This window comes from Xiphias gladius, chromosome 17, assembly GCF_016859285.1.
Source record: "Xiphias gladius isolate SHS-SW01 ecotype Sanya breed wild chromosome 17, ASM1685928v1, whole genome shotgun sequence".
Lineage (NCBI taxonomy): Eukaryota > Metazoa > Chordata > Actinopteri > Istiophoriformes > Xiphiidae > Xiphias > Xiphias gladius.
Window position 1 is genome coordinate 17,986,491 of NC_053416.1, and position 24,196 is coordinate 18,010,686.

Genomic DNA, 24,196 nt, shown 5'->3' on the forward strand with positions numbered 1-24,196 from the left:
GCAGACGTCCACATAGGTAATTCAATGGTTTACCCAGTAGAGGGCAACCATTCCTCGCCCCACTTCAATTTCCTTACCAGAAAGGTTGTGGGTCTGGAAACACGCCACAATCGAAATTTCAAAACTTCTCCAGATTTGGATATAAGCACCAATGCACAAAAACACATCACAACATCTTGCTGAAAATTAAATGAATGTGTTTTCTGTCAGGCTATTCTGGCTGCTTTTCTGTATCCTTTGGTTGTTCTGATCTGCCTTAAGTCACACACAATTGGATTTTACTTGATAAATAATTTAATACATATTAATGTAGTTAGATCATAACTTTATTGAGGAACAAGTTTACAGCAGAAGATTTCTCCAGTTGCACAATAATTACCAGATGAAATATTTAAGAAAAGAAATAATCTAATTACTACAAAAAGCGAGAAGAACACAACATGGTTAAAGATTGGAGATTGCAGGGACCAAGTGAACCTTCTAAAAGAAGTCCATATCATCTGGTGCATCCAGGTCACGATATTCAATGATGTTGCGTGGATCACCTCGTGACATTCTAAGATGGTTGATGGTGCAAGGGGAAAAACAAAGACCCAGGAAAGAAGAAGAAAATTATTATTAAAAAAAATGGAGATTCAAAATTCTCCAAGAGCAGAAATAGAGAGACAGCTCATAGCAAAGTAAAGATCACACGTACAGTGGTCTCACCTAATGTTGCGTGGCTTCCCCAGGTAGCCACCTTGTCCGCGGAAGTTGTCATAGTTGCCTCTGCCTCCTCCGTATTGGTTGGGGGGATAAGGAGGTCCACCTGTTGAAACAAAGGAGTCACAGTCAACACAAAAGCAGTGTCCCGACTGACAAACACACTCCCACTGTCAGCACGAAGAAAAAAAATCAAATAAATTGAAATAAAATTCAAACAAATTTAATTGAAAACAGTACAGTCAGAGAACATACCACCATAGCCCATTAGCGGTGGTCGAGGCTGTCCAAAGCCCATTGGACCCTGAAGACCTTGAGGAGGAAATGGCATGCTGGGAGAAAGCAAACCTGTAGGACAAAAACACCCAGAGAAAAATAATGAAGTCATACTGTTGTGGCTACTATATGATTTCATTGTTTAAGTTCCGGTGTGCCACGGTGAACAGATCCATTTATTCAGTCAGTCTTTATTAAAGAACCACAATCCTTTATCATGAGTATCTGAGCTGATAAGACAGAAATGTTGACCTTGACCTGGGCCGGGAAGAGGAGGAAGTTTCATCTCTGGCAGCGACGGTCTCTTGGCATCCATCAGGAAATTGTTAAAGAACACCACCTCCTTTTTCACTTCTTCAATTTTGTCCCCATGTTTGTTCAGGATGTGTTTCCGTACAAACTCTGGGCCCTGGAAATTAATTTGATGCACAATAAGAATCAAGCAACACAACAGTGAATGAAAATGCAGTCCTCTACTGGTCTTGAAGCCCATCACATCTCCATGAGTTGTACAGTTCTGATTTCTTTGCTTTACAAGCGCTCACCTTAAATTTCTTGCCACTTAGTGGGCATAGCCATTTGTCCTTTCCAAGCTCTTGAGTGTTGGCCGACACAAACTTCTCCACCTCCTCCTCAGGATCCTTGCGACCCATCTTTACTGCTTCTTCCTCAGACAGGACTTCTTTTAGACTAAACAAAGGACTAAGCTTCTCCTCCAACATCTTCTGCCACTGTTGCACTATTAGAAAAAAAGAGCAGCTTTAAAATGTGGTTAACTCAACCAATCCATAAAGTTACCAGGAAAATGCAGGAGGTATGAAAAGGTGTGACTAATGTTATTAATATGATTTAAAGCTATAGTTATACAAGAACTCAATAACAGGCCACCACCGTATCTTTATACAAAAATATATTTTTACATTGATATTCTATATATTTTAAGGTAAACAGCAATTACACAAAACTACAACTTAAAAACCGGCAAGAAAATAATATATCATGTTGCACATTTTAAAGCACAGTATACATTAAAAACATCTAGACTGTTAAAGTGTTGATGTTTCAGTTGTTAAGAAAAGGCAGCAAAATGCTTAAAAAGCCTGTGGGCAAAATTGTGTGAAAGCTAATTGTGGGTCCAATCACAGCTAATATTTAACTAACAAAGGGGTTTGAAAGTTAAAAGATGCACATCAACTCCAGCACACAAAGTAAAAGAGGAGCACACATCTTTCCATCAAAGCTACTGTTGTACATGTTATATGGGGGAAGGGAAACAAACTAACCTTCTCCGTGTGTGATGCGGTTTGGGGGGATGGGTCCACGAACATGGATCATGCCGCAGCGATTGGGCATTTCATCCTCACTCGGGTATTCACAGGTGTTGTAGTAGTCAATTGAATGCACAATACGCAGATACAAGATCAGACGGTCCAAAACCTAGAAAGACGTAGAGGAAGTCTTACAAAAGACGGACTGTAAAGAATTTATTATTTACTAAATTAGCCTGTTTGGGCCAGCCATGTGAATGACAAAATTTTATGATTTTATTAAAAAACAAAAAAATCTCATATCTACCTCCAAAAGAGGGGGCAGCGCATAAACTGTTTGATTAAATATAATGCATATGATAGGAGTTTGTGCTATGTAAATTCCATATTAATAATTCAGTCATAATGGCAAAAGGCAAACCTTGGCCAGTTTGTCATCCCTCTCCACAGTTGTCTCTGCAGGGTTCCCTTCCTTGGTGCTCTCCTCAGGATCCATCCCACTCCCAGAGCCCAGGAGCTCCTCCTCCTCCGCACTCACCTCCTCTATCAGATAATCTGTGATATTCTTAAGGATGGGGTTCTGAGCTGGCAACTTTTGAAATAACACACCAACACACAAGTGAATAAGTGAATAAGTCATAACCACATCATTTGAGAACAATGTTTAAACCGTGCACACACATGCAAATGTACTTGACGACCAATACTGTACCTCAGTGCTCTGCCCTTCTTCCTGGGACTTGTTGCTCCACAGGTCTCCTTTCTCGTCCAAAGCATGAATGAGCTTGGCAGCCAACTTGATGTCGTTGCGGAGCACCTGCTTGTGCTGAGTGATGCCATTAACATTGCGCACCCTCCGGGCCAGGTCCCTGTTCACCCCTGGTGCCAGTTCACAGTCTCGCAGCTGTGAAGGTTACAGAGTAAAACTGACTTTTCATCGCCTCAGTTGCAGTTTAGGATAGGCACCTGTTTTTATTACACAAGTAATAAAAACAGGTGCAAAGGCCTAACCAAGGCTTCCCTGAGTCCAACATGTTGAGATGAAACTGTTTAGATGCGGGAGTTTTTTTTCAATACAAATGTTTTTTTCACTGCAGCTCTGATTCATTGACAAAAATGGTCTATAATTTCATCATGATAAAGTAAAATGAAATAAAAAGGGGAAGTAATAATGCAGTCTACATTAGTGTCAAGGCATGGGTTTTACATGAAAACAGAAAGTCCAATACCAGCAACACACTCTGCTTTACACATCTCCAAACCCAGGGCCCGGAGGGTGCGCAAAAGTAACAACTTATACATATAAATACTAAAACAGATTACCGACTGCAAAAATACACTCCTGCATATTACGATTACTTTAAATCAGGAGCGTCAATAGCTGAGACTGGCACACTTACTCGAATGTTCTGAAGGTTCCAGCAGACCTCTTTGATATTGACACTACGGTCAAACGTTACCCAGCAACGTCTGAAAAACCTGAAACAGCACAGGGTTCGCTTAAACATTATTTTGTAATCTTAGGCAACCTCTTGTTTTACACGATTTGTGACTAAATGAACCCAACAAACAAATCTCAGAGTAAGAGTTCTTTTTTTTTTTAAACCAACCTGCGCTCTGGATGGGGGTCAGACAAGCAAACACGCAGAAAGCCAGGGTATCGCCGGCAAAGCTGAGAGAGAAAAAAAGATAAGAATATTGGGTTAACCATCTATGATTCTACACCAGAGCCATTAACACTGCCTCTCTTGGTCAACTTACAGCAATAATCTCAGCCTTGGAAATTGTGGGAGCAATGCTCCTCATGAACAGAGAGCAGGTCCGGTGGAGAGGCCGTGGTCTGGGAGAGTCATCTTTGGGCTTCTTTTCTTCTTTCTTCTCTTCTTCAGCGTTCTCCTTTTGTTTCTCCTCTTCTCCATTAAATTGGAAAAGGCAGATTGGTGGGGCAAACTATAAGTTATTAATACTCAGGACAAAGACAATATTAAACAGTCTCTGAAAATAAAAATCAGAGGTCACACTATGAATCTGATTCCTCACCTTCACCTTCCTCATCCTCCTCATCCTTGTCTTCCACCTCTTCCTTCTTCACAGGTTTGTCAGAGCAATTAGAGTTGGAGTCTGAATCAGAGTCGGAGTCACTCTCTGAGGCACTGGCTTCATCATCACTGTCTCCACTGCGCTTCCTCTTTCTTCTCTGCTGGTAAATGATGAAGAACATTTGGTTCATTCCTGTTTCTTGTTAGCAAACAAGTCCAATAATGGAAGCAACACTAACCTTCTTGGGTTCAGGCATTTCTTCTTTGGCAGCTTCTTTCTCTGCCGCCTCTTTCACATCCTCCCCTTCTGCTGTAGCAGCCCTTTCTGTGTTTGCAGAATCACTCTCCTCCTGTGACAGAGTTTACTCTCATCACCACAGCACCATAAAATCTTTATTGCTTGGCCAAAACTTACAGAGAACAAACATACCTTCTCATTCTTGTCTTTCTCTACTGAAGGTTTGCGGTCAACATCCAAGGCTTTGAGGTCTTCTCTCTTTGGAGGTTCGGCACCCCCTGAAACAGATGCCGACTTCTCCCTGTCTTCTTCCTCTTCAGATGGCAGGTCCAAGATGCGAAGATCATGATCTGTCCCTCCTTCCATCTTTATCACAGCTGAAAGCAAGGAAAAGGTGTATGGTTTAGGCTACAACTGAAGATTTTGTCTTCTATTGAAGTACTATCAAGTACTCATTACGCATTATTATTATTTTTGAAACAAAAAAAGATAAATGCAATTTAGACAAAAATAAAGACTAACTCCTCATGTCAACATCATTCTTTAAATTATTTTTGAGGCCCCACCTGCATCCAGAACTTTGATGATGGCTGGGGTCTGCTCAATTTCCAGGGAGACGTTATCAAACCAGCCATTCTCCATCAGGAACGTGAAGACATTAAGACGGTTATGCAGGGCACTCTGGGCCTCTGCCTTAAGTCGGCTGGCCTCATCTGGGTGGTATTTGGACCTGAACCTGTGTCCAGAGTTGGGGTCCACAAAAAAGTGGGGAGGGAATGACGGGGGGTTGGGATGAACGGGATGCAAAAGTTAGAGAACAAATTCATATTATAATTCTATGTCACATCTGTGGAGACGAAAATTACAATGAGAAATTTGATTTACTAGTATATTACAATTTCTTTTTACCGAATTTTCATCAAATAAGATTTTCCTTAAAATCCAGATGTTTGAGCTGTTTGTTGGGAAAAGTTAAAATTGGCAAATCGAATTGAAGAGTCTATACAAAATGTCATAATTAAGATTTTGATTTCTTTATTTTGTATGGACTAGTTGTTATGAGAGGTCTTTCAGAGTATGCATGTTTTGACTTTGTGATTATTATAGCTAATTATTGCACATTATAAGAAAATTTGAGATTAACTCACCAAAAAATAAGGAAAAAAACACAACAGAGAGATTATAAAATTAAGCAGTCACAAAATCAGAATTTCACATTAAAAATGTTTATCATTGAGTGGACTACAGTTACCTTTTGTTCTGCCAGTTTAATAACAAATAAATACAGAGAGGGCGTCTCTTCTGTGAAAATGCGCTCCACTTCACCCCAATGGTGTGTCTGTATACACACAAATTCGGTTTTGGGATTCGATTTGATCCGAATATAAAAAGAAAATTGTGTCGAAAAAGCATAAAACAAGAAAAAAAAAAAAAAAAAAAGATCTCCATTCGTGGAAGACTACTTGACTGTCTATCTAAAATCCCTGTTACTGTGTGTCTAAGAGCAGCTGCATTGTGCGCAGCGCATTCCCTTGCTGTCTAAAACCGGTTCTTGCGGTTCCACTTTTTCTCATCTTCAAAAGAAACGCTGTCAACGTAGTAGTGGGAATGAAGGGAAGAAAAATGGGTTATGTCAAAACAGAAAAATTTTGCATGATACCTGTGAAATAAGTGTAATAAGCATTAATAGTTATTATACAACTGCATATCTTGGCATGGTTAAAACACCAAATGAGAAAAAGAAAATCAACCCAAACAACAAATATGACTTTTTGGTCAAAGCTATGTGCAACTGACACAAAATGAACGTAACTTAAATCTTCAGTACCATGATTGTGTGTAGAATTTAGAGACATGTGCTTTTATTGATTTACTGCACAACATAATGAATAAAGTAGGATTCTTACACTGCTATGGGTATACTTTACACCTGACCTGCTAAGTCATTTCATAAGACATGGGTTTAATAAACACCTATGGAACCCTCTGTCCTAATTCCTACAACACATCTATAATCAACGAAAACCAAAATATGTGCACAAAGGGAGAATTTGGGTTGATTTTCTTCTTTGATAAACTACACGTTCTGTGACAAAAGTCATTAGTAACAGACTCTGATTGTGGGCCTGGTCCTAGTACATGGGTGGTGCCTTTGGATGCTTTGGCAAGCAAAGCATGCTTTGCTTTGAAATCTGTTAATAACCTTAAGTGGAAGAACTATATCCTCTTGATAAGGTTGTTAATGCAAATACTTGATATATTATTCATCAAATAAGTATGACTACCTTTGCGTTCCATGATACACCCACCTTAAGGACCAGGCCCAACCTATTAGATTGTTATTAAAAAAGTAATTTTTATAAGTAATTTAAAATAATAATAATGAAATAAAAGCCATAGGAGAGGAACTGGAAAATTTTGGCGTTTGCAGATTAAGAGTGACTATAATAGTTCAATGACAAAAATGACTATAGCACCACTATGTTAAAAACTACTAATAATAATGAGTAAGGCTTATGTAGTAAGGGCAACTGATATCGTACCACTCTTCATCTTTATGAGCCAAAAAGAAGTCCTGCATCTGCTGTCTGCGGAAGTCAATCTTGTACTCATTGTAACGTTTGACTGCCTCAGTCTCATCCACAGAATCATCCAAGGAAAGCAGGAACTCCTTAAAGCTCTTCATTATCGGAGGGGGAGGACCCAAATCCATGTCATGGATGTTACCGAGCCTAATGGAAGAGAGAAAAGTTGGAGGGAGTTTTGGACGGGCAAGCAAAACCAGAAGCTTTCTTAATTTTCTGTGTGTTAGTAGAGTGATGAGCGAGATCTAAAAATATACTGTGATTGTGCTGTGTCAAAGTATGTTCTTTCTTTGGTCTTTTTTTCTTGGTTCTTTATTTTTCATTTTAACTTCTGTACAGACCTTATGTTTATACGCAACTACTTTCACATACTTTGAGATGGAAACTTGATTCTTACTGTCAAATGTTATGCTTCTTCTGGCCTTTAGGTTTTTGTTGAACAAAATTACCATGACATTCAACGACCAGCAGATCTTATAGTTGCAATTGTAGGAAAGTTAATACTGAATTCTTAAAGACATGTAAAACACATCGCATTTGACTTCAAAGCTCTTTGAACCCAGATTCCATCTCTCACCTTGCCTGAATCGGAATGCCATGATGAGGCTGCATTAGGTGCAAGTCAGGGTGGCCCCAGTGCTGTGGTGGGCCATAGCTGGGCCCTCCTCCACCACCATAACCCAAGTCGTAGCCCCCACGGTAAGGGTCTCCACCATGGTCGTCCCTGTCAAGGGACAGACAAAAGAACTTAAGCACCAGAAGATACCAGTTGTAAAGATTTTGTAACAGTGTATCTACTACTCTCACCAGTCTCTTCTCATGCGTTTCTGCTGGGGACTCATGTCGTGTCTGGGCGGGGTGAATCTCTCCCTACGACCTCTGTCATAGTCCCGGTACTCTCCACGACTACGCCGTTCCCTGCCCCTGTCCCACTCCCTGGGATATTGATTTCAGGAAACAAGAAGAAACATGAAATGGTAAAGGAACACTCAGATGTAACAAATATTAACCTCTTAACTCAGTTACACTCAGTGTGAGAGCACCAGAGAGATGCCAAATAGTTGCCTTTTACAGTTTTTTTTGGAGATGAGATAGCTGCATGGCGTTATAGTCGTCTGAGGTCTCCCTCTTACCTGTCATTCCAGTCATCTCTGCGTCTGTCTTCTCTCTCCCTTGAACGGTCATAATCACTTCGCTCCCGTCTGAATTTATCCCTTCTCCTGCGATCGTACTCATCGTCACTGTCTCCCATCTCCATGAAGAGAGAAAACAAACTAAGGTTACAATGTAGCACGGCGCGATTATAAGTAACATCTCTTTGAGCTTAGTCATCAATGCTGGCATAGCGTTGTTGCACGGAGGCTGCTTGTAGCCAAATAAGCATGCCAAAAAGAGGATGAAATCACTTTTCTAGTGATTCGTGATCGCAAAATGAAGTCTCATTTCAGTAAACTCTTAATTGTGGTCCTTGCTCTTGTAATTCAAATGGTTGTGGAGGAATGCAGTTATATATAGAGAAACAGTAAAAGGTGGGGATGCCGAGAATACTATATTACGGAGATGATCTGAAAGAAAGATCAGCACAGATTGGGCGACGTCAATGTAGGTCTTTGTCTCGCACAAGTTACTGATAGTTAGACTTGGGTATACAAATTACCAAAAGCATTTTAGATTTAAAAAAACACTAACGTATGTGGGGATAAAGTTGTGGCTTCTCTAATCGAAACAATGTGAAAACGTTATTGTTGTAGCGTGGGCTAGCTAATGTTATCGATACTGCTACCTTATGTTAGCTCATATGCTAGCTACGTTAGCTAGCTAGAAAATTAGCGTTACTGTTCAAGTCGGTCTTAAAGCTAGAGAGCGGTTGTTTTAATAATAAGAGTGCGCCTGTTTGTCTTGCCAGTTTAACCCCAGTCTCTAAAATTTGATACAACACAAAGAAGCACTTTAAAAACCTTATTTGATTTTTGCTTGGATGATATTCGTGTTCGTCTTCTTCCCTTTCGCCGTCCACGTCTCTTTCTTGATGACGTACAGCGGTCGGTAAACAACAAAACGGAGCATTATCGCCACCAACTGGTTTGGAGTGTTAATCACAATTTTAACCCCTTCAGTTTTTAATTTCTGTTTCCCCTTTAAGTAGATTTAAGGTTGGAAAAATCACTTTATTTCCCACTGTCTGACACAATCATTAATTATGTGTCAGCTTTTCATTGAAACAATATGCTGTTTACACTGAGTGAAAATTTTACTTTATGTTTTTGTTATAGCTGCACCGTTCTACCAAATGTAAATATCCTGGGTGTCCTGTTCATCATTTTATACACTTTTTTTCAAAATTTTGCCTGATACATTTGGTATCTTTGGAAACTTCTGGATCTCCATTAGAATTTAAGATAACGTTCTGTGGGTGTGAACAAAGGTTGGCTGCACAGCATGAGTTTAAGAGGTTAAAGCTACAGCAAATTTGATTTAGGAAACTGTGTTTAAATGTAAACCACCAGCAAACATGTCTATTTTACTGGAAAAATACTGAAATAATTTGAGACAAAGATCCCACCTATGGAATTCATAAACACAACAGGCAACGGGGGCAAGAGGCAAGAGGGATAAATTTACCTGGAAATAAAAATATACATCCATAGGAGTACAGTAAATGCTAACTGTAATAAATCATTATTTTACTCCATTAGAATTATCAAGCCATAAGTAAATGGTAAAAGCATTTAAACTATTTATGTTTTTCCATTGCAGATTCCATTTCACTTTCCATTTACAAATAGACCCTTTTCGTAGATGACATTTAACATGTTACGGTATGAAAAGCACAAATAACAAAATGAATGATGGCTGAATTTCATTTAGCTGCTTCTCTTCCCTGGTCCTGCTGTTGTTCGTGCTGGCTCACTGTCACACCATCATGGCTTACTGGGGCACCATTATTATTGTTATTAGTCACAGCAGTCCTTTTCCTACCATGACAAGTCAAATATCTGCTGTGAAAAAGGCATATGATACTGGTTGAGTGTCAGGTCTGTGGATTATCCTGAGTCTCAGGATTCCGAAATGCTGTTGAATTTTGTAACATTTTTTGGCCTGATTATCCTCAGTAATACAGTGAAATACTCATTTATTGACAGTATCTCATTGTTCATATTATTTTTTTTATGATATTTCTGGGTAAAAGTGTGCTCCATAGAAGCATTTGGTTTGAAAAGAATGATCATTCTGCTCCAAGCAGCTGATTGACGGAGACGCTGGCTGGCACCATCTTGCAGTCTCTGTGTTTGGTGTAGCTTTGCAGTCAGTGGGTGGGGTTGTGCTGAGAATTCACTTAGATCATGAAACTCAAAACAGAGAAAACTGATCTAATCAGCCAAAATAACTGGAAACACTCATTGTGGTTTGACTTAATATTGCCTTAAACTAAATTTTATTGGCAGGTCTCAGTTGAAATTGTATAGAGAGAGTGATATACAACAGTTGGTTTGGGGTACTTTAATCTGAACCCACTGTTCTTAATGTATACAGGGCATTCACATGATCCAAATTACTTTTCAACTGCAAATGAGGGGAATAAAAAAAAAAAGTCGCTGTAAAAAGATTTGGTATTCGAACAATATTTTAATAGATTCATCTCTTGTACTACTTTTGCTTTCATTATCCAATAAACTGCTAAGTATTTCCTTTTCTCGTGCTTTTCTTTGTCCTTCCTCTGAACCTTAACTGGTGCTTCATGTAATCCAGGATTACGCGTGGCCACACTTGAGCAGTCTGTGCTTCATCCTCCATGATAAATGCAGATTTCACTTGTTGTGGGAAGGAATGGCCATCTCTGGATCCAAATGCAAAGTCTCCTCTGGGTCCACCATTGGCTTCCAAAGGACCGGAGACAAGGTGGTAAGGACTACCCAAAAATCCCTATGAACATTTACATGGTGTAAAGTGTTATTTCCTCTTTATTTTGGACAATATAAATCAGAAATTGTACATGATGCCTTTGTGATACATTGTATATTGCTTTCAACCCATACAGTGACAGTTATTATATTATTAATTTTAAGGTTTACTGCACTGCTACAGCTACAGAACTTAGTGTCAAAAAAGAGGGAGAATAAATAACGTGAAATAAAAAAATGGAAATATTGCAAACGTTCAGTTCATTACTAAAATGCCCTTAAACTGGTTATTACTGTCAAGTGATTTAGTTTCATTAGATATTCAAGACAAACTGTAGCTGAGTTTAAAACACTACACAGATGGAAGCTGTCATCCTCCATTTGCATAAATAAATTAAATTATATTTTCACAATTTTCTCCATTTTAATTTAGATCTTCTAATTCAAGTGTGTTTTGCAAAATTAGAGATTCACAGTTTTAAGAATGTTAACAAACATGCTCAAGGAACGTCTGCTGCCATAAAAATCAGACTTGTGGAAAGTACATATCAAAATATAATGTCGGTTGTTATGGTACATTTAATAAATCATAATGATTGAAATTACAGTGATGAAATGTAGAAGAGATAAATTAAACTGATATATATATTAAAAAATTATAATTATTATATATTATAGATTTTTTTTAAAAACTTTACCTCAGTGTGGTCTTGAGGGGTCTCTTTGCAATCCAGCAGCAAAAATAAAGATGCAGTCAAGAAAAGCAAGACAGATGATCTCAGTACAGAGGCGTATGACGGTGGTGATCTAGGCATCTTTCCTCACAACTTCATTCGTATCTAGAGAAAGGTCATATACATGTAATATTTTCAAAATGTTGCACACCAAAAGCAGGCTCGAGGTTTCCTACTAAGAAAAACCCTTTACAGGTTTTTTTGCTTTAGTGATTCACTAATGTGATGTCATGTCACCGTGCCACTATATTTATATCTCAGCTTGTATTGAACAAACTTAAAGAAACACATTAGCCTATGGTCCAACACATGCCATAATCCAGCCAATGGCTAACCTACGCACAGCTACCTTCTATCTGGAGTTTTAAAAGGTCTATTCAGCTCAAACATGAATTGTCTTTTCTTCAAAGCAGCAGGTGACGTTATTAAAGGCACATGAAATGGTGAAAATGAAAAGACATGGAGCTTGTGAGGAAGGATTAGAAGGACTGAATTCAACAGCTGCGGGAAGTCTTAATGAATAACCATTACACTCACAGGCAGGCAACTCCTTACAGGCCATGACAGCTAAACAGCTCAGATAAGACGAACATATTAATAATATGAGCTCTTTTTTCCTATCATCTGCTGAGTATTTATTTGGCACCAATGACCCACCACCCATGACATTAGCCTAATATATTGGTTTTATTTCAAAATAACAAAAACACATTTAAGATCATATGAAAAGGGATAACTGTATACATACAGTATATATAGTGAACTGTCATTGTGCTATAGTTTTTTTTTTCCAGTGGAGTATTCACTAATGAGTGTAATAGAACCATAAGCCGATGGGATCAAAGACCATAAATTCATTACCAGATCATTTTCTTGAGCCCTGTTTTTGCAGAAGCTTAAGTCTTTTCATTATTATCAATGAAACCACCTGTGCCTCATTGTGGCTCAACACACTGGGGACTCAAGGTGAAGATGATTATGAAACTTCATCTAAAAACTTCAAAATAAGTTTTTATTGCTCTCCATGGCAAGTGGTCAGTTCACCACTTTAACTTATTAGCACATGCTGTAAAAAAAAACACTATTTCCATAAAGACATCCAGTTCTGTAGCTCTTTGACCACAGCTGTACGGACTTTTCAGTTTCACTCTGGGATTAATGAAGTAATTTAACATACACACTTTGATTCTGTTAAAGCGCCCAATGGGAAATGGCTTCCTGCCGGGCACTGAAACATACAGCAAAGAGGACAAGAGGTTTGACAATGAGCTCAGTCTAGGTATTTACTTCAGCATTTGTATACTTACCATTAAAGTATTGGATTCAGAGCACAAGATCTGCAAGATTCTTTGAAGTAAAATGTAAATGTATTTCTTTCTATACTTATAACATTATGTATTATGATCATATATTATTTATTTTAGCTTTAATCATTTATTTTTAAACATGCAAAAATGACGGAACATATGCATAGCATACCAGTTTGCGTTATAATTGTTTTATTATAAAGAATTATTATTTAGGTCAATAGGCCTTTGTAAGGAAAGTGTTACTTAATTTTTCTTGTCTAAACAAACAAATGGCACCACAGTCCCATTTCCAGGTCATTTAATCTTCCACAAATCACACATGAAATGCAGCTTTCCACAGACTGTGTTTAGACATCCCACAGCTTCTCAAACCTGCTTTATACATGAAAATTATTCTTGACACTGTACATTTATTATTTAAATGTGATAAACTAGGCACATTCTAAAAGAAGAGGGACAAATTATAATTTGGGTATTATATTTTTCCATTTGTTTCAGTTAACAGTCTCTAAAATGGAGACATATGGAGCAAAAAAAAAAAAAAAGGACAGTATGAGATTACAAGAAGAGATTTGAAGCATACTGCAAATATAGGAAAACAGCTGTTCTATTATACAATACAGACTATTGCCAACAAATCTCAATTAAACCTTGGTAGTGTATAGTCTTTAATCATCAGCAGTAAAATATAGAGATGGAATGTCATGATTTTACAGTCCTATCGATTCTGCGCTCTAACTGTCCAACATCAAAATGCAACTTATTAAAAACAAATCCTCAGACAGAATTTATATACATCATGTGCAGTGTTTCCTGTTATCATATGCAGCTGTGGTGTGGGGGGTGGGGGTGCCTTTAGTCATCTTTCCGATGTGGTGTAGGAATAAGTTAGGTTTCAAATTGAGGTTATGCAGTTGGTCATGTTATTTTAATTGATAAAATGATTCTTAAAACACATGGAGCCCTTAGTTATAGATGACAGTAACATAAAATTACAATTCTGATTTGAATTTTTCTCTGACAGTGGTGGAGCAAGATAAAATGAATACTGAGGAAACACTAATCACTTGTCACTTTTCAGCAAATAGCGAGTGTAGGGAAATCTTTACTGTAGTTATTTAGAAAATTTCCACACCCTGTAAGGTTATCAAAAATTAAAAACAACAACTCCAGTTGTGAATTTATGATCTTAGATCAAGTTAGACACTGCATATTTATTTGGAGCAATGAAACAGTTTGGCTTAAAAAACTTTTTAAGGTTCCAATTTGTTCTGCTCTTTATATAAAATCAACAACATCGATCCAACCCAGGACATTTTAAAAAGTAGAGAAACTCGTTTGACAGCCGCTGAGCTTGTCCAAGTTTTCAGGTGCCAGTTGAGCATGATTAAGCTGGCTCTCTCTATCATTACTAGCACTAAACATGTGGAAACAGGCTCTCTCTTCCTTGTTTGTCACTATAAAACAAATGTGAAGCGCATTTTCAGACCAGGGAACAAGATCAGAGCTTTCTAACCAGCAGTGTTAAATACAGCTAGACAAGAGGAAAACAAAGGAGCGTGGATCCTGCCCCTTTGATTTCCAAACATTTAATTTAACATACACATGTACAAGGCCAATGTAAGGCAATGCTCTTTTTTCCTAAAAACACCTCCAGGGTCCTACGATTCAATATGTTGTCATTCTCTTGTGTATAAAAATTGAGATAAATTCATTAAATACTGCAGTTTACTGAAAAAGCTAAAACAATTTATAAGACAATTTTAAGGAAACTCTCATTATGTTATTCATTTAGAATACCCACTGACCCTTAATTTGTTTCTATAAACCTGAGTTTGTTCAACTTGACAAACTGGATAAAGCTAAAAATATTTTTCTTAAACTGACCATGCAGTAGTATCAATAATGAAGTAAAAGAAGCAGAAATGTATAACATCTTTGCAATATTCTATTGTAGCGTGATGAACTGTGGAATTTGAGAAAAATCTGACATTTCAAAAAAACTGAAATGTAAAAGAAAGCTAAATGGATTAAAAAAAATAAAAAAGGAGGAACAATTCCTCGTCCACTTGCACATCCTTGTTAGAAGACAATTCAAAGTTGTGTAAAAGGACTGTCAGACATATAGCAGTTACGATTAAGACAACAGAGACTCTTCAAACTGCACTAACCTAGAAGATCCACTGAAAGTGTGAGCACAGAATTAATTCTGTTTGTTTACACAGGCTTCATCTACATGAGTCTTTCTCTTACCTAATCAAACAGTTAAATGGCCCATTCTTTTTGTGCAGCACTAGTGGTTAGGTCATATGGTGCGGTCAAGTTATGAATTACAGCATGCATTAAAAAAGGAGGTCTGCAGGCAAATAGGAGTACTGGAGCGAATGTGTGTATAGAAGTAGGTTGATTTTGGTAAAACTGATCAATGCGGGTGCTGCATGTGCTTTGACAGTAACAAGTAGATCTCCTCTGGTTAACGGGTAAGAGATTCATTTGCAAGAATCCTAAATGTCTAGCTAACCATAAATCAGCAAACTATTTTAAAGTACAGTGTGATAACAGCACGGCTGATTACAGAAAGGACCCTTTTTAGGTAAAACTAAGTAATCTCATTGCAGCCAAGTTCCGGCCATCAGATCTCCACTCTATCCCTACCAATGAGCTGAGCAGTGTCATCATCAGTGTGGTGCCTGTCCTCTCCTGTGTCATCACTTTCTGAGTCCGTGTCCTCCTGGGGGGAGTAGTAGCCTTCATAACCCAGGATGGGAGAGTCGCAGTGTGCAGGGGAGGCGAGGCACTGGGCAGTAGTGGTGGTGGTGGTGGTGGTAGCTGAATAGGCCCCTTGGCTCCTTGCGGGGGACCCCGGGTTGGAGGGCCGAAGCAGAGGAGTGCGCTCCGAGTCTGCTTCACCCTCGGTTCCTTCTTCCCCCCCACGTCCTCCAGTTTCCTCCTCAGACTCAGACTCGGAGTGCTCTGGGTTGTTTCGAGTGACGCGCTGTTTGCACACAGGACACGTCTTCTTGGTCCGTGTGAGCCATGGGTCTACACACTTGCAGTGGTAGGCTGAAAAACAAGAAGAGTTTTAAGAAACTCTAGCAAGACCTGGCCAAAGGACAATGACTGGTGTAGCAGAATGTTTTTTTTTCCGTTGTAACGAAGTGTGAATAAATACATCTTCAGAATCTAACACAGAGCTGCTGCGAACACGGATTGAGGTGTCCAGGTGGCACGGGGGGAAACATTCTGCTTTGTTTTCAGCTTGGCTGGGTGCTTGTGTTCACTGATTGAAAACTGGTGAGGTTCTTGCACTGGTGACATCTACTGGCTGATCTGTCCAGACTGTCTCAATACGTATACACTGACCCAGGCCCAGAGTGGGAGCTAGCAACAAGGACTGCAGTGTAGGAGGCATTGGCAAATTCAATTTTGGAGGAAAAAGGACAATGTTGCTTTATAAACATTTTGATTACCTGGAGTAAAATATTTTACTTTGAAGATACAGTAGGAAGAGGTACAAATACTGACTTGGAAGAAAGGGTACATTCATGTACTTTGTGTTTAAATTGTAAAGGCTTGTTGCTGCAAGTGCGGTAGATGAGCACATTCTGTGTATCAGCTGAAGTATTTTTACAATGTACCATAACGTAGAGTACAAACTTCATAATAACTTCAAATTAATTATTTACCGTGGGAACAAGGTAAAACTCGCAGCTTGTCTCCTTCTTCATACTCATCCAAACATATTGCACACAGATCATAGTCATCGCCTGAGACAGAGGAGAAAAGTTATCAACGTAAATCAATCAAATTCAAGTGAATTATTATCTATTTAAATTCTTCAGCTATTTTCTAGTCTACAAATGAGTAACATTTCAGCCTAAGAACCCATTCTATGGTAAAAACCTCCACAGATGATAGAAGAAAGTTTATGGACTTCAAATTCACATGCAAAGACAACTCCATCATTGCAATTGGTTCTCAATGTTCTTAAAAACAATGTATTACCGTAAAAGTGAAAATAATGCAGTCTTGTTACCTTTACTGAACCTGTGGGTTGGGATCCGCTTCAGCTGTTCCTTGGACAAACGATTTTTCCTCAGCCTTTTTCTGTACCGTACACATCGTATAATCTGAACAATAAAAACAGACAATGTTACTGATGGCCTGAGAATTACAGTAACATTCAACATGGATGAATGGATGAGTTTGTTTTTTGTGTTAATGTAGGACCCCAGCCCTCATAGTAAGTCAGTAAGTAAGAAGATGCTTTATAAAATGGGTTTTCAGGGCCTTCAACTTCATAAAAAGACGTGTCTATTGAATAAATATAGGATGTCAATAGGAAAATCAGCTGGCTCTGGCTTGGCTGAAATACTATTAAGTCATTATTTTACCATATAAAGAAGCATACTCAAAGCTCGCCTTTTCCACTCATGGTCCAAATACAATGTAAGCAAGCGATTTCACAATTACCCTTTTAATTCTAACAATTGTAAGTTCACACTCCCCATAAGGCATATTAAAGAATGCACTACATGCTGAATAAAAGCCCAAGGAGACATCACATCATACATACTTATACTTATATATACACATACTTATACTTACCAAGACAACACACATCACAAGAATGATCATGCCAACCACTCCAGTGAAGGGAATAAGGTAGTATGAGAGTGGAAAAGCAAACTCTGGCTTGAGGATCACATAGGCCCTGCAGGCCAAGAAATGAAATAATGCATCACATACCAACTGTACCCTAAAGCACAAACACTGAAAAACTCTTTTAGTGTTTGTCTGTGCAAATCTAATGCTGACCTTTAAAGGCTGGTTTGGTCTAGATTAATGTTTAGTTTGAAAAAAACATTTCATAATTTATTTCTAAAAATGCTGATATGTTAACGTACCCTTGTTCTGGAATTATGAAATTCCTGAGAATCTGGGAAGCATAGTAGCTGGTGAAAACTGAAGGGATCTCAATCTCCTCTGCAATAGTATCTGTAAAATTGAGAAAAAAAAACAGATTTAAATTTTAGCCATTTTAGTAACATGTTGAGAGTTTGCCAAGATTAAAATTGTGTATATTTTATAAAGGAGATTTACCATTGCTATAGTTCATATTGAGCAGAGTGTCGGAATACATGTTGTGAACAATTGCAGCACTGTATCCAGCTCGCTGTGCATGCAAGACCTGAAAACCAAATCCTCACATTAGACCACTTTGCTTCACAGACACTACAACATATTCATTGTCACTCAAACATTACTGACCTTTATATCAAAATTGCAGTCATAGCGTCTGATGAGGACAATGAATTTGGTGGTGTTGGCATCATAGGATGTTGGCAATGGAGGAGGGGGGTCTATTACTGTGCAGCCATTAAGTGGACGGGCCACCACCAAAACTCCCTTTCACGCAAAGAAAAAATCATTATAAAAGACTGTGACCTATGTTTTTCTGCATGCATCCTTTCTCCAATATACAGCTCTCACCATTAGTCCATCCTTAGGAAGTGGAGATCCAAACAAGGCAGGTAGATCCTCAAACAACATGGTGGTCATATTGCTATAATGCTGCCAAAACAATATATACATACTGTAAGAACTGACAGAATTTTCAAAAGAATTTGAAGAATCATATTCATAGCTAACGATTATCAAAGTCCATGAGCTAAATCTCCTAATTACTTACAGCATAGATATAGGCATGTGTGGGTGAGGGCACCAGTATGCTGCAAAAAACCAGTATAGGGATATACAGTCGAACTCCCACACACCACACACCAAGGTGCACCATCCTTGGTTGCTTACAGTCACACTAAACTGCAAAAAAGATAGAACCACACAAATCATAATTAAAAGTAAGTAATCAGTCACGACCGGAGGCAAAATGCTTCAGGCCTCAGGCGGAAGCTGATCTTGCAGCTTGATTACAGCCTGGCATTTACATACTGATGTAAACTGACAATTCATGTGGTAAAACTGCACAAATATTTTAAAAAACTGTAAAAATGCACATGAACGTGCAGACAATGAACTGTAAATTGACTTGCCAGCATGCATTAACACGTACTCTCTATCTTCATGGAGTAGCAGAGCAAACCTCAGTACTTTTGAAAGTGATTGCGAGTCTGTTACTTTGTGAGGCTACAACTGCCCTCTCAAGACTAGGTTTTTACAAATAAAAGGAAACATTTGCATAAAACACTATGGAGATACTGTGAAAAAGTTCATCACTTTTTTTTCTTCTTGGTGCTCACATCTTGTGGTTCACTCCTAAAATTAACTTTTTAACTAATGACTTGGTTTCTGTTTTTTTGTGTGTGGTTGTTTGTGATGTTACCAATATTTCTACATTAATACTACAATATTTAAATCTTCATGTTCTCACATTTAAGTTGACTTTAAGCAAACAAACAATAACTTTCTAACGATAGTCTGGTTAACACTGATGTTTTTGTATGCATCTGACAATAACTTATTTATTTAAAGGGAATAGAGGTTTAGAAGCCAACAGCATTAGGATAAGGTAAGATAAGTACAATGCACAGGTTACTTGTGCTGGTGGGTAAGATGTCAACACAACAATTAAGGACTTGTTCAGGTACCCGAGGACTATGAAGGCTAGCTTCTTCATGCCATTAGTTAGCTATAACCTAATATACTATCACTTGTTTGTACTGACATAAAAAGCACTGCCCGTAAGTCTAATCGACGTGGCACCTTTTGTCGGAGAGACGCCGATATGTTGTTGTTATATGCGCCTACAAGAAGTTGGTGAAGATAAAAAACCGCTACTGTTGTGTTTCCTCTTTTGCATTGGTAAACCTGTGAACTATGTAACCCATGTTTCCCTATCACGTCCTGAAAGACAACACTATTTAACTACTCTTAAACGATTTACTAGATACTTTGACGTAATCTGACCCACTGGTATCCCGTTAACATTTAGGTTAGTCATAATCCAGTCATCGTTTATGTTAAAATATGTAGAAACATAACAACATATTAAAGTCGTCAATGTAGTTGTTTTTTGTGTGTCGTTGGCTACATACCTTAGTATCCTGCTAATATCAGCACCGTGAAGGCTGTAATCTAGTTATTCCAGTTGTCTCACTTTGGTTTCTCAAGTCACCGTGTAAAATGGATAAAAGTTGTTTGTCTACCCACTTTCGCGACAATCCTATAAATCCACAAAAAAACGACAAAGACGGGGATGATTAACGTTAGCAGGCTGACGTGTGGCTAGTGTTAGCATACGTCAGAGGGCAGTTACGATAAATCGTCTCCGTGACAGATTACTCAGTGTCTTCTAAGTAGTCCATATACACACGTTTAGTAGTATATAAAACAGTAATATGTTTGTATACTGTAAAAGAGACGCTTTGCCTTTGTGCTTTGTTTCCCCAACTTGCGTTAGCTATCTACTAGTAGGTTTGTTTGTTATTGCTTCTGTCGCCCTGGTTTTTCTTCGCGTTGTGTGATGGTAGTTTAATTCAGCAGTTTTCTCACCCACAGCGCCAACAGCGGACAGACGGCGAAAAAGCAATGATCTCAGTGCCATGCGAGGTTCACGTTCTTGGCTCACGTTTAAATGAATCTGAAACGGCTAATGAAAGCTTAATAAATCAAAATAAAAAGATTAAGGGAAAATCTTATCTCATCTTAATCTTACAGGGTGAATTTCACACAATTAGTTAATAAAGACATGCAGAGACTCAGTCTGTTTCTGTCTCTGTCTAAGACAGACAGAGACATTTATTGCATTCAGATGAGCAGTTCCCAATCAATCAAGTCCCCGTCTATAGACCACCATCCACAAGTAAAATGGGTGAAATCCTGGGAATTACTGGGAATGTCAGTTGCAAGAGATGGGCCTCAGGCTTGAAATCCTATTAACTTAAAATATAAATATAGCTATATATATGTAGAGAAGCTGCAGCTGATACTTCACTGTCCGCCAGAGGGCAACAGCCCGTCTGAGAGGCTAGAATTCATTGGAATTGGCATCAGGCCGTGGCTTTCTTTAACCCTGCTCTCAGGTGGTAGGATCACTGTACTGTCACATACAGCGCTCTCACTGTTGGCACTGTCATGACATTGTAAAACTGAGTTCAACAAATGATAACTACAGTACAAATCATTAACCAGCTGTGTAATAGCCAGGGGTTGATACTTTAAATGTAAGCAACTGAAGTGTTTTTCAATGGGAGTACTAAAGAAGGCAGATACAAATACAAGCTTACACATACACTAAATACATATTTTGCAAATGGGCGGTACATCTTTTCTTCTATAACAGCATTTAGATAATGCCCCTTGTTTGCAGCAGTGGTGTCAGGCTAGTCAAGACTGCAATAAGATAGTCAAGCCAGCTAAGCCAGTCAAGAGGCCACAGCTGTATGAGCCTCTGGAAGAAAATGTTGAACTGCGTCATAAATTTATCCACATATAGTGTTTAATTTATTCCCTGTTTTCAGCTGGTTGCCGTTTAAGATGATGGAGATGAAGGACAATGACAGGATCACTGTACCACACACTGATCTTTCTTGTAATGCAGGTCAGGTAGCCTGTGGCATAATCCCTCTCCTGCCAATGTCAAAACCTAACCCTCACTGCAAGGTGTCTGTAATACCTGCTGCTGTAGTTATATTTTTATGAGGTGCATGATGAGCCAGTGTCTTTTCTATGATTCCTTTCACACCCTTTCTTTTTAAAGAAGAAATTAGTCTATAGTAAGTTCGGAAGTATTAGTTTTGGGGATTTGCAATTTGCATGCATCTTTAGCCTTTTTATCAAGAGACAAAGTTGCTTTTTCGAGAGAATTTGCCAACTACAGATTTACTGTTGACCAGTGTCAACTTAATATGCACACACAGTCTTAGAAAGGTAAAAGACTAAAACTTTTAGGCCTAGCAATCTGTAGAGATTGCAATGGTCATTACATACAAAAACTGTCCTACACAATGTAGGACAGATCAAACAACACTTACAGGTTTGCTCACCTTGGAAACTTAATGGATTGGGCTGATAATGTAAGTTTTTCCATCAATGTAAATTTAATGGCATCTATCTGTTGGAATTTGATATCAAGGTGTACATGTGGAAATTTTGGGTCTGATGGTGGAGGTTGAGGAAAGGTCAAGCTCATCCAAAAAAAAGGATACTTCTTTTAGGAATCAACAGAAAATTTCATGAAAATTTGGTTGTTCATTCTCACGATACCTTAACATGGACAACAGTGGAGGTTAATTAATGTTCATAAACTGTTCATTCAATAAGCTACTTCCTAATAGCTAATTCCCAAGTGGGCATGAGTTCTTTTTTTCCTTACGTGCTTCATCAAAGGATCAAAGACTAAACATGTGAGTGGCTCTTTTGAAAATAAAAATGTTGTTACAGCGAAGTGTAACCCCATTTAACCCCAGTGAGTCTGGGGTTAAATGTGAGAAGGAAAACCATTTCCCTGCGCCCAGACTTCCCAACAACAAGCCGTTTGCCTCTGGTAATTAGAACTGCATCATCTGAGAGTGAGGCCACCGCAACAGTTACCGAAGAGTCTGGCTCCCAAAGCTGACTTATTTGTCCGTACAGACCCTGACCCACAGGTGATTAGAGACTGATAGCAACTAGTGAGAGTGTCTACATAAGTCCTGTCACATTTCACTTGCATCTTTGCATAATATCGTCAATAAAAGATGTAAGAATGCCTATGTGAACATATTGAACACAAATGTAACAAACTGGATTCAAGTCATGTTAATTTTAATTAATATTGTAGGCTTTCAGCACGATATGTTACACAATGCCAAACAAATCAAGAGAAGGATTAAAGCTACAAGCTGAAGATGTTGATTTTCAAATATTATAGTGTAGTGTGGATTATGAATATGCATTTTTGTTAATGAATTGTTTAAAATTGTGTAATTATGTAAAACCAATCATATATGTCAACTCATAAAACTCACTTGCAATTGTTTATTTGTCCTCCCTGTAGTTCTTGTTTGCAATGCTTTTCCAGCCTTCAGTTGCAGACATTCATCAACTGAATGTTTTTGAATGGCCCTACTGCAAATGAAGATGCAATGACATGTGGTGCACAGCACTGACAAATTCAGGCTCTATAGAGAAGCTAGAGTCTGGCAGTAAACATTTGTCTTTTAAGTTTGTCCTAGAGTTTCGTGCATTATAGGCCTACGGCACACTATATAAAGCTAAAGCAGTCAATGTAGAATTGGTTTTGAGGATCAAATTAAGAAAATTGTCAGCCATGAGATACTGTGTATCATCAAAGCTTCCAACAAAGGGTGATACACACATCGTAATTGAATTCTGGACTTTTAAGGAAATGAAGAAAAGAAAAACTTTTAAAAGAAATAGGCTTTTTTTTTTCATCTGGACCCTAATTAAATGTAGGAAGGAAGACGATTCCCCCTTGTGGATGTTTTTGGATCTTCCAGATATGATAGGCATTGATAAAATCTATCAATGTATGCGTCTGTATAGTCTATGCATCTGGTAGTTTGTTAAAAAATTCTTTTCACTTCTGTTTTGTTAGAGACCCAAGTTGGTTATCTACTCCAGTCCAAGTTCTACAAAGTATGAACTTGGACTGGAGTCAGAGTAGAGAGATGCAGATGCATGCCCAACAAAATGTATGAAAGACTAAGAGATGTCAACCGAAATAGTGGCAAATCTAGAGTTTTAGAAAAAATTCATATTATATTCTGACAAGTAATCTTATGTTACATGAAAAATTAAAAACAAGCAAGGATGTTTAATGTCATATTTTACTCGACGTCAGTCATTTGAGCTGCATTAAAATCAGCAAAAAAAAAAAAAAAAATACAAGTTGTTAATTTAACATTCTAAAGTCCATGGAGTTCAAAGCCAAATATGATCTTCCACAACAGTGTCTTCTGTCTGTCTCGTCTTCTGTGATGCTTGGCAAGTCTTGTAACGTGGCTGGATTATGTTTTTCAGGCATGCACTGACAGACCAGACATTCCTATCTGATTACATTCAGCTCTCATAGAAAATGAGACACGCAACACCTGGGAATAAAAAAGAAATATCGTATAATAATTCCATTAGCAAGTAAATATATAGAATGTATTCATATACTGCATCTGAACTTACAAG

At 38.2% G+C, this 24,196-nt stretch overlaps 2 protein-coding genes across 9 annotated transcripts; both read right to left on the reverse strand.

Moving 5' to 3' along the window:
- Window positions 1–304: 304 nt before the first annotated feature.
- On the reverse strand, window positions 305–9,174 carry srrt (serrate RNA effector molecule homolog (Arabidopsis)). 6 transcript variants are annotated; one of them, XM_040151051.1, is made up of 20 exons: window positions 9,067–9,174; window positions 8,242–8,360; window positions 7,916–8,044; window positions 7,686–7,832; window positions 7,067–7,255; window positions 5,090–5,259; window positions 4,716–4,900; window positions 4,525–4,635; window positions 4,287–4,446; window positions 4,008–4,156; window positions 3,857–3,918; window positions 3,647–3,725; window positions 2,959–3,150; window positions 2,668–2,838; window positions 2,262–2,415; window positions 1,524–1,717; window positions 1,231–1,387; window positions 958–1,050; window positions 709–808; window positions 305–556 (listed from the first exon to the last, which is right to left on the reverse strand). In XM_040151051.1, exons 2-20 carry the CDS (start codon window positions 8,358–8,360, stop codon window positions 481–483), a joined length of 2,637 nt encoding a protein of 878 aa, XP_040006985.1. In that variant the 5' UTR covers window positions 9,067–9,174; the 3' UTR covers window positions 305–480. The 6 variants fall into 6 exon arrangements, with proteins under 6 accessions (XP_040006985.1, XP_040006983.1, XP_040006984.1 ...); XM_040151049.1 differs by having other exon boundaries at window positions 4,287–4,443; window positions 7,916–8,059; XM_040151050.1 differs by having other exon boundaries at window positions 1,237–1,387; window positions 7,916–8,059.
- A 1,580-nt stretch (window positions 9,175–10,754) lies between these two features.
- On the reverse strand, window positions 10,755–20,509 carry rnf167 (ring finger protein 167). Of its 3 annotated transcripts, XM_040151209.1 has the most exons (13): window positions 20,425–20,507; window positions 20,110–20,237; window positions 18,747–18,877; window positions 18,548–18,628; window positions 18,326–18,463; window positions 18,158–18,245; window positions 17,962–18,052; window positions 17,663–17,768; window positions 17,091–17,184; window positions 16,741–16,821; window positions 15,710–16,117; window positions 11,709–11,849; window positions 10,755–11,032 (listed from the first exon to the last, which is right to left on the reverse strand). In XM_040151209.1, the coding sequence occupies exons 3-12, from the start codon at window positions 18,849–18,851 to the stop codon at window positions 11,818–11,820; spliced, it is 1,224 nt and encodes a 407-aa protein (XP_040007143.1). In that variant the 5' UTR covers window positions 18,852–18,877; window positions 20,110–20,237; window positions 20,425–20,507; the 3' UTR covers window positions 10,755–11,032; window positions 11,709–11,817. The 3 variants fall into 3 exon arrangements, with proteins under 3 accessions (XP_040007143.1, XP_040007142.1, XP_040007144.1); XM_040151208.1 differs by having other exon boundaries at window positions 20,110–20,509; XM_040151210.1 differs by lacking the exons at window positions 10,755–11,032; window positions 11,709–11,849 and having other exon boundaries at window positions 14,249–16,117; window positions 20,110–20,509.
- Window positions 20,510–24,196: the final 3,687 nt, after the last annotated feature.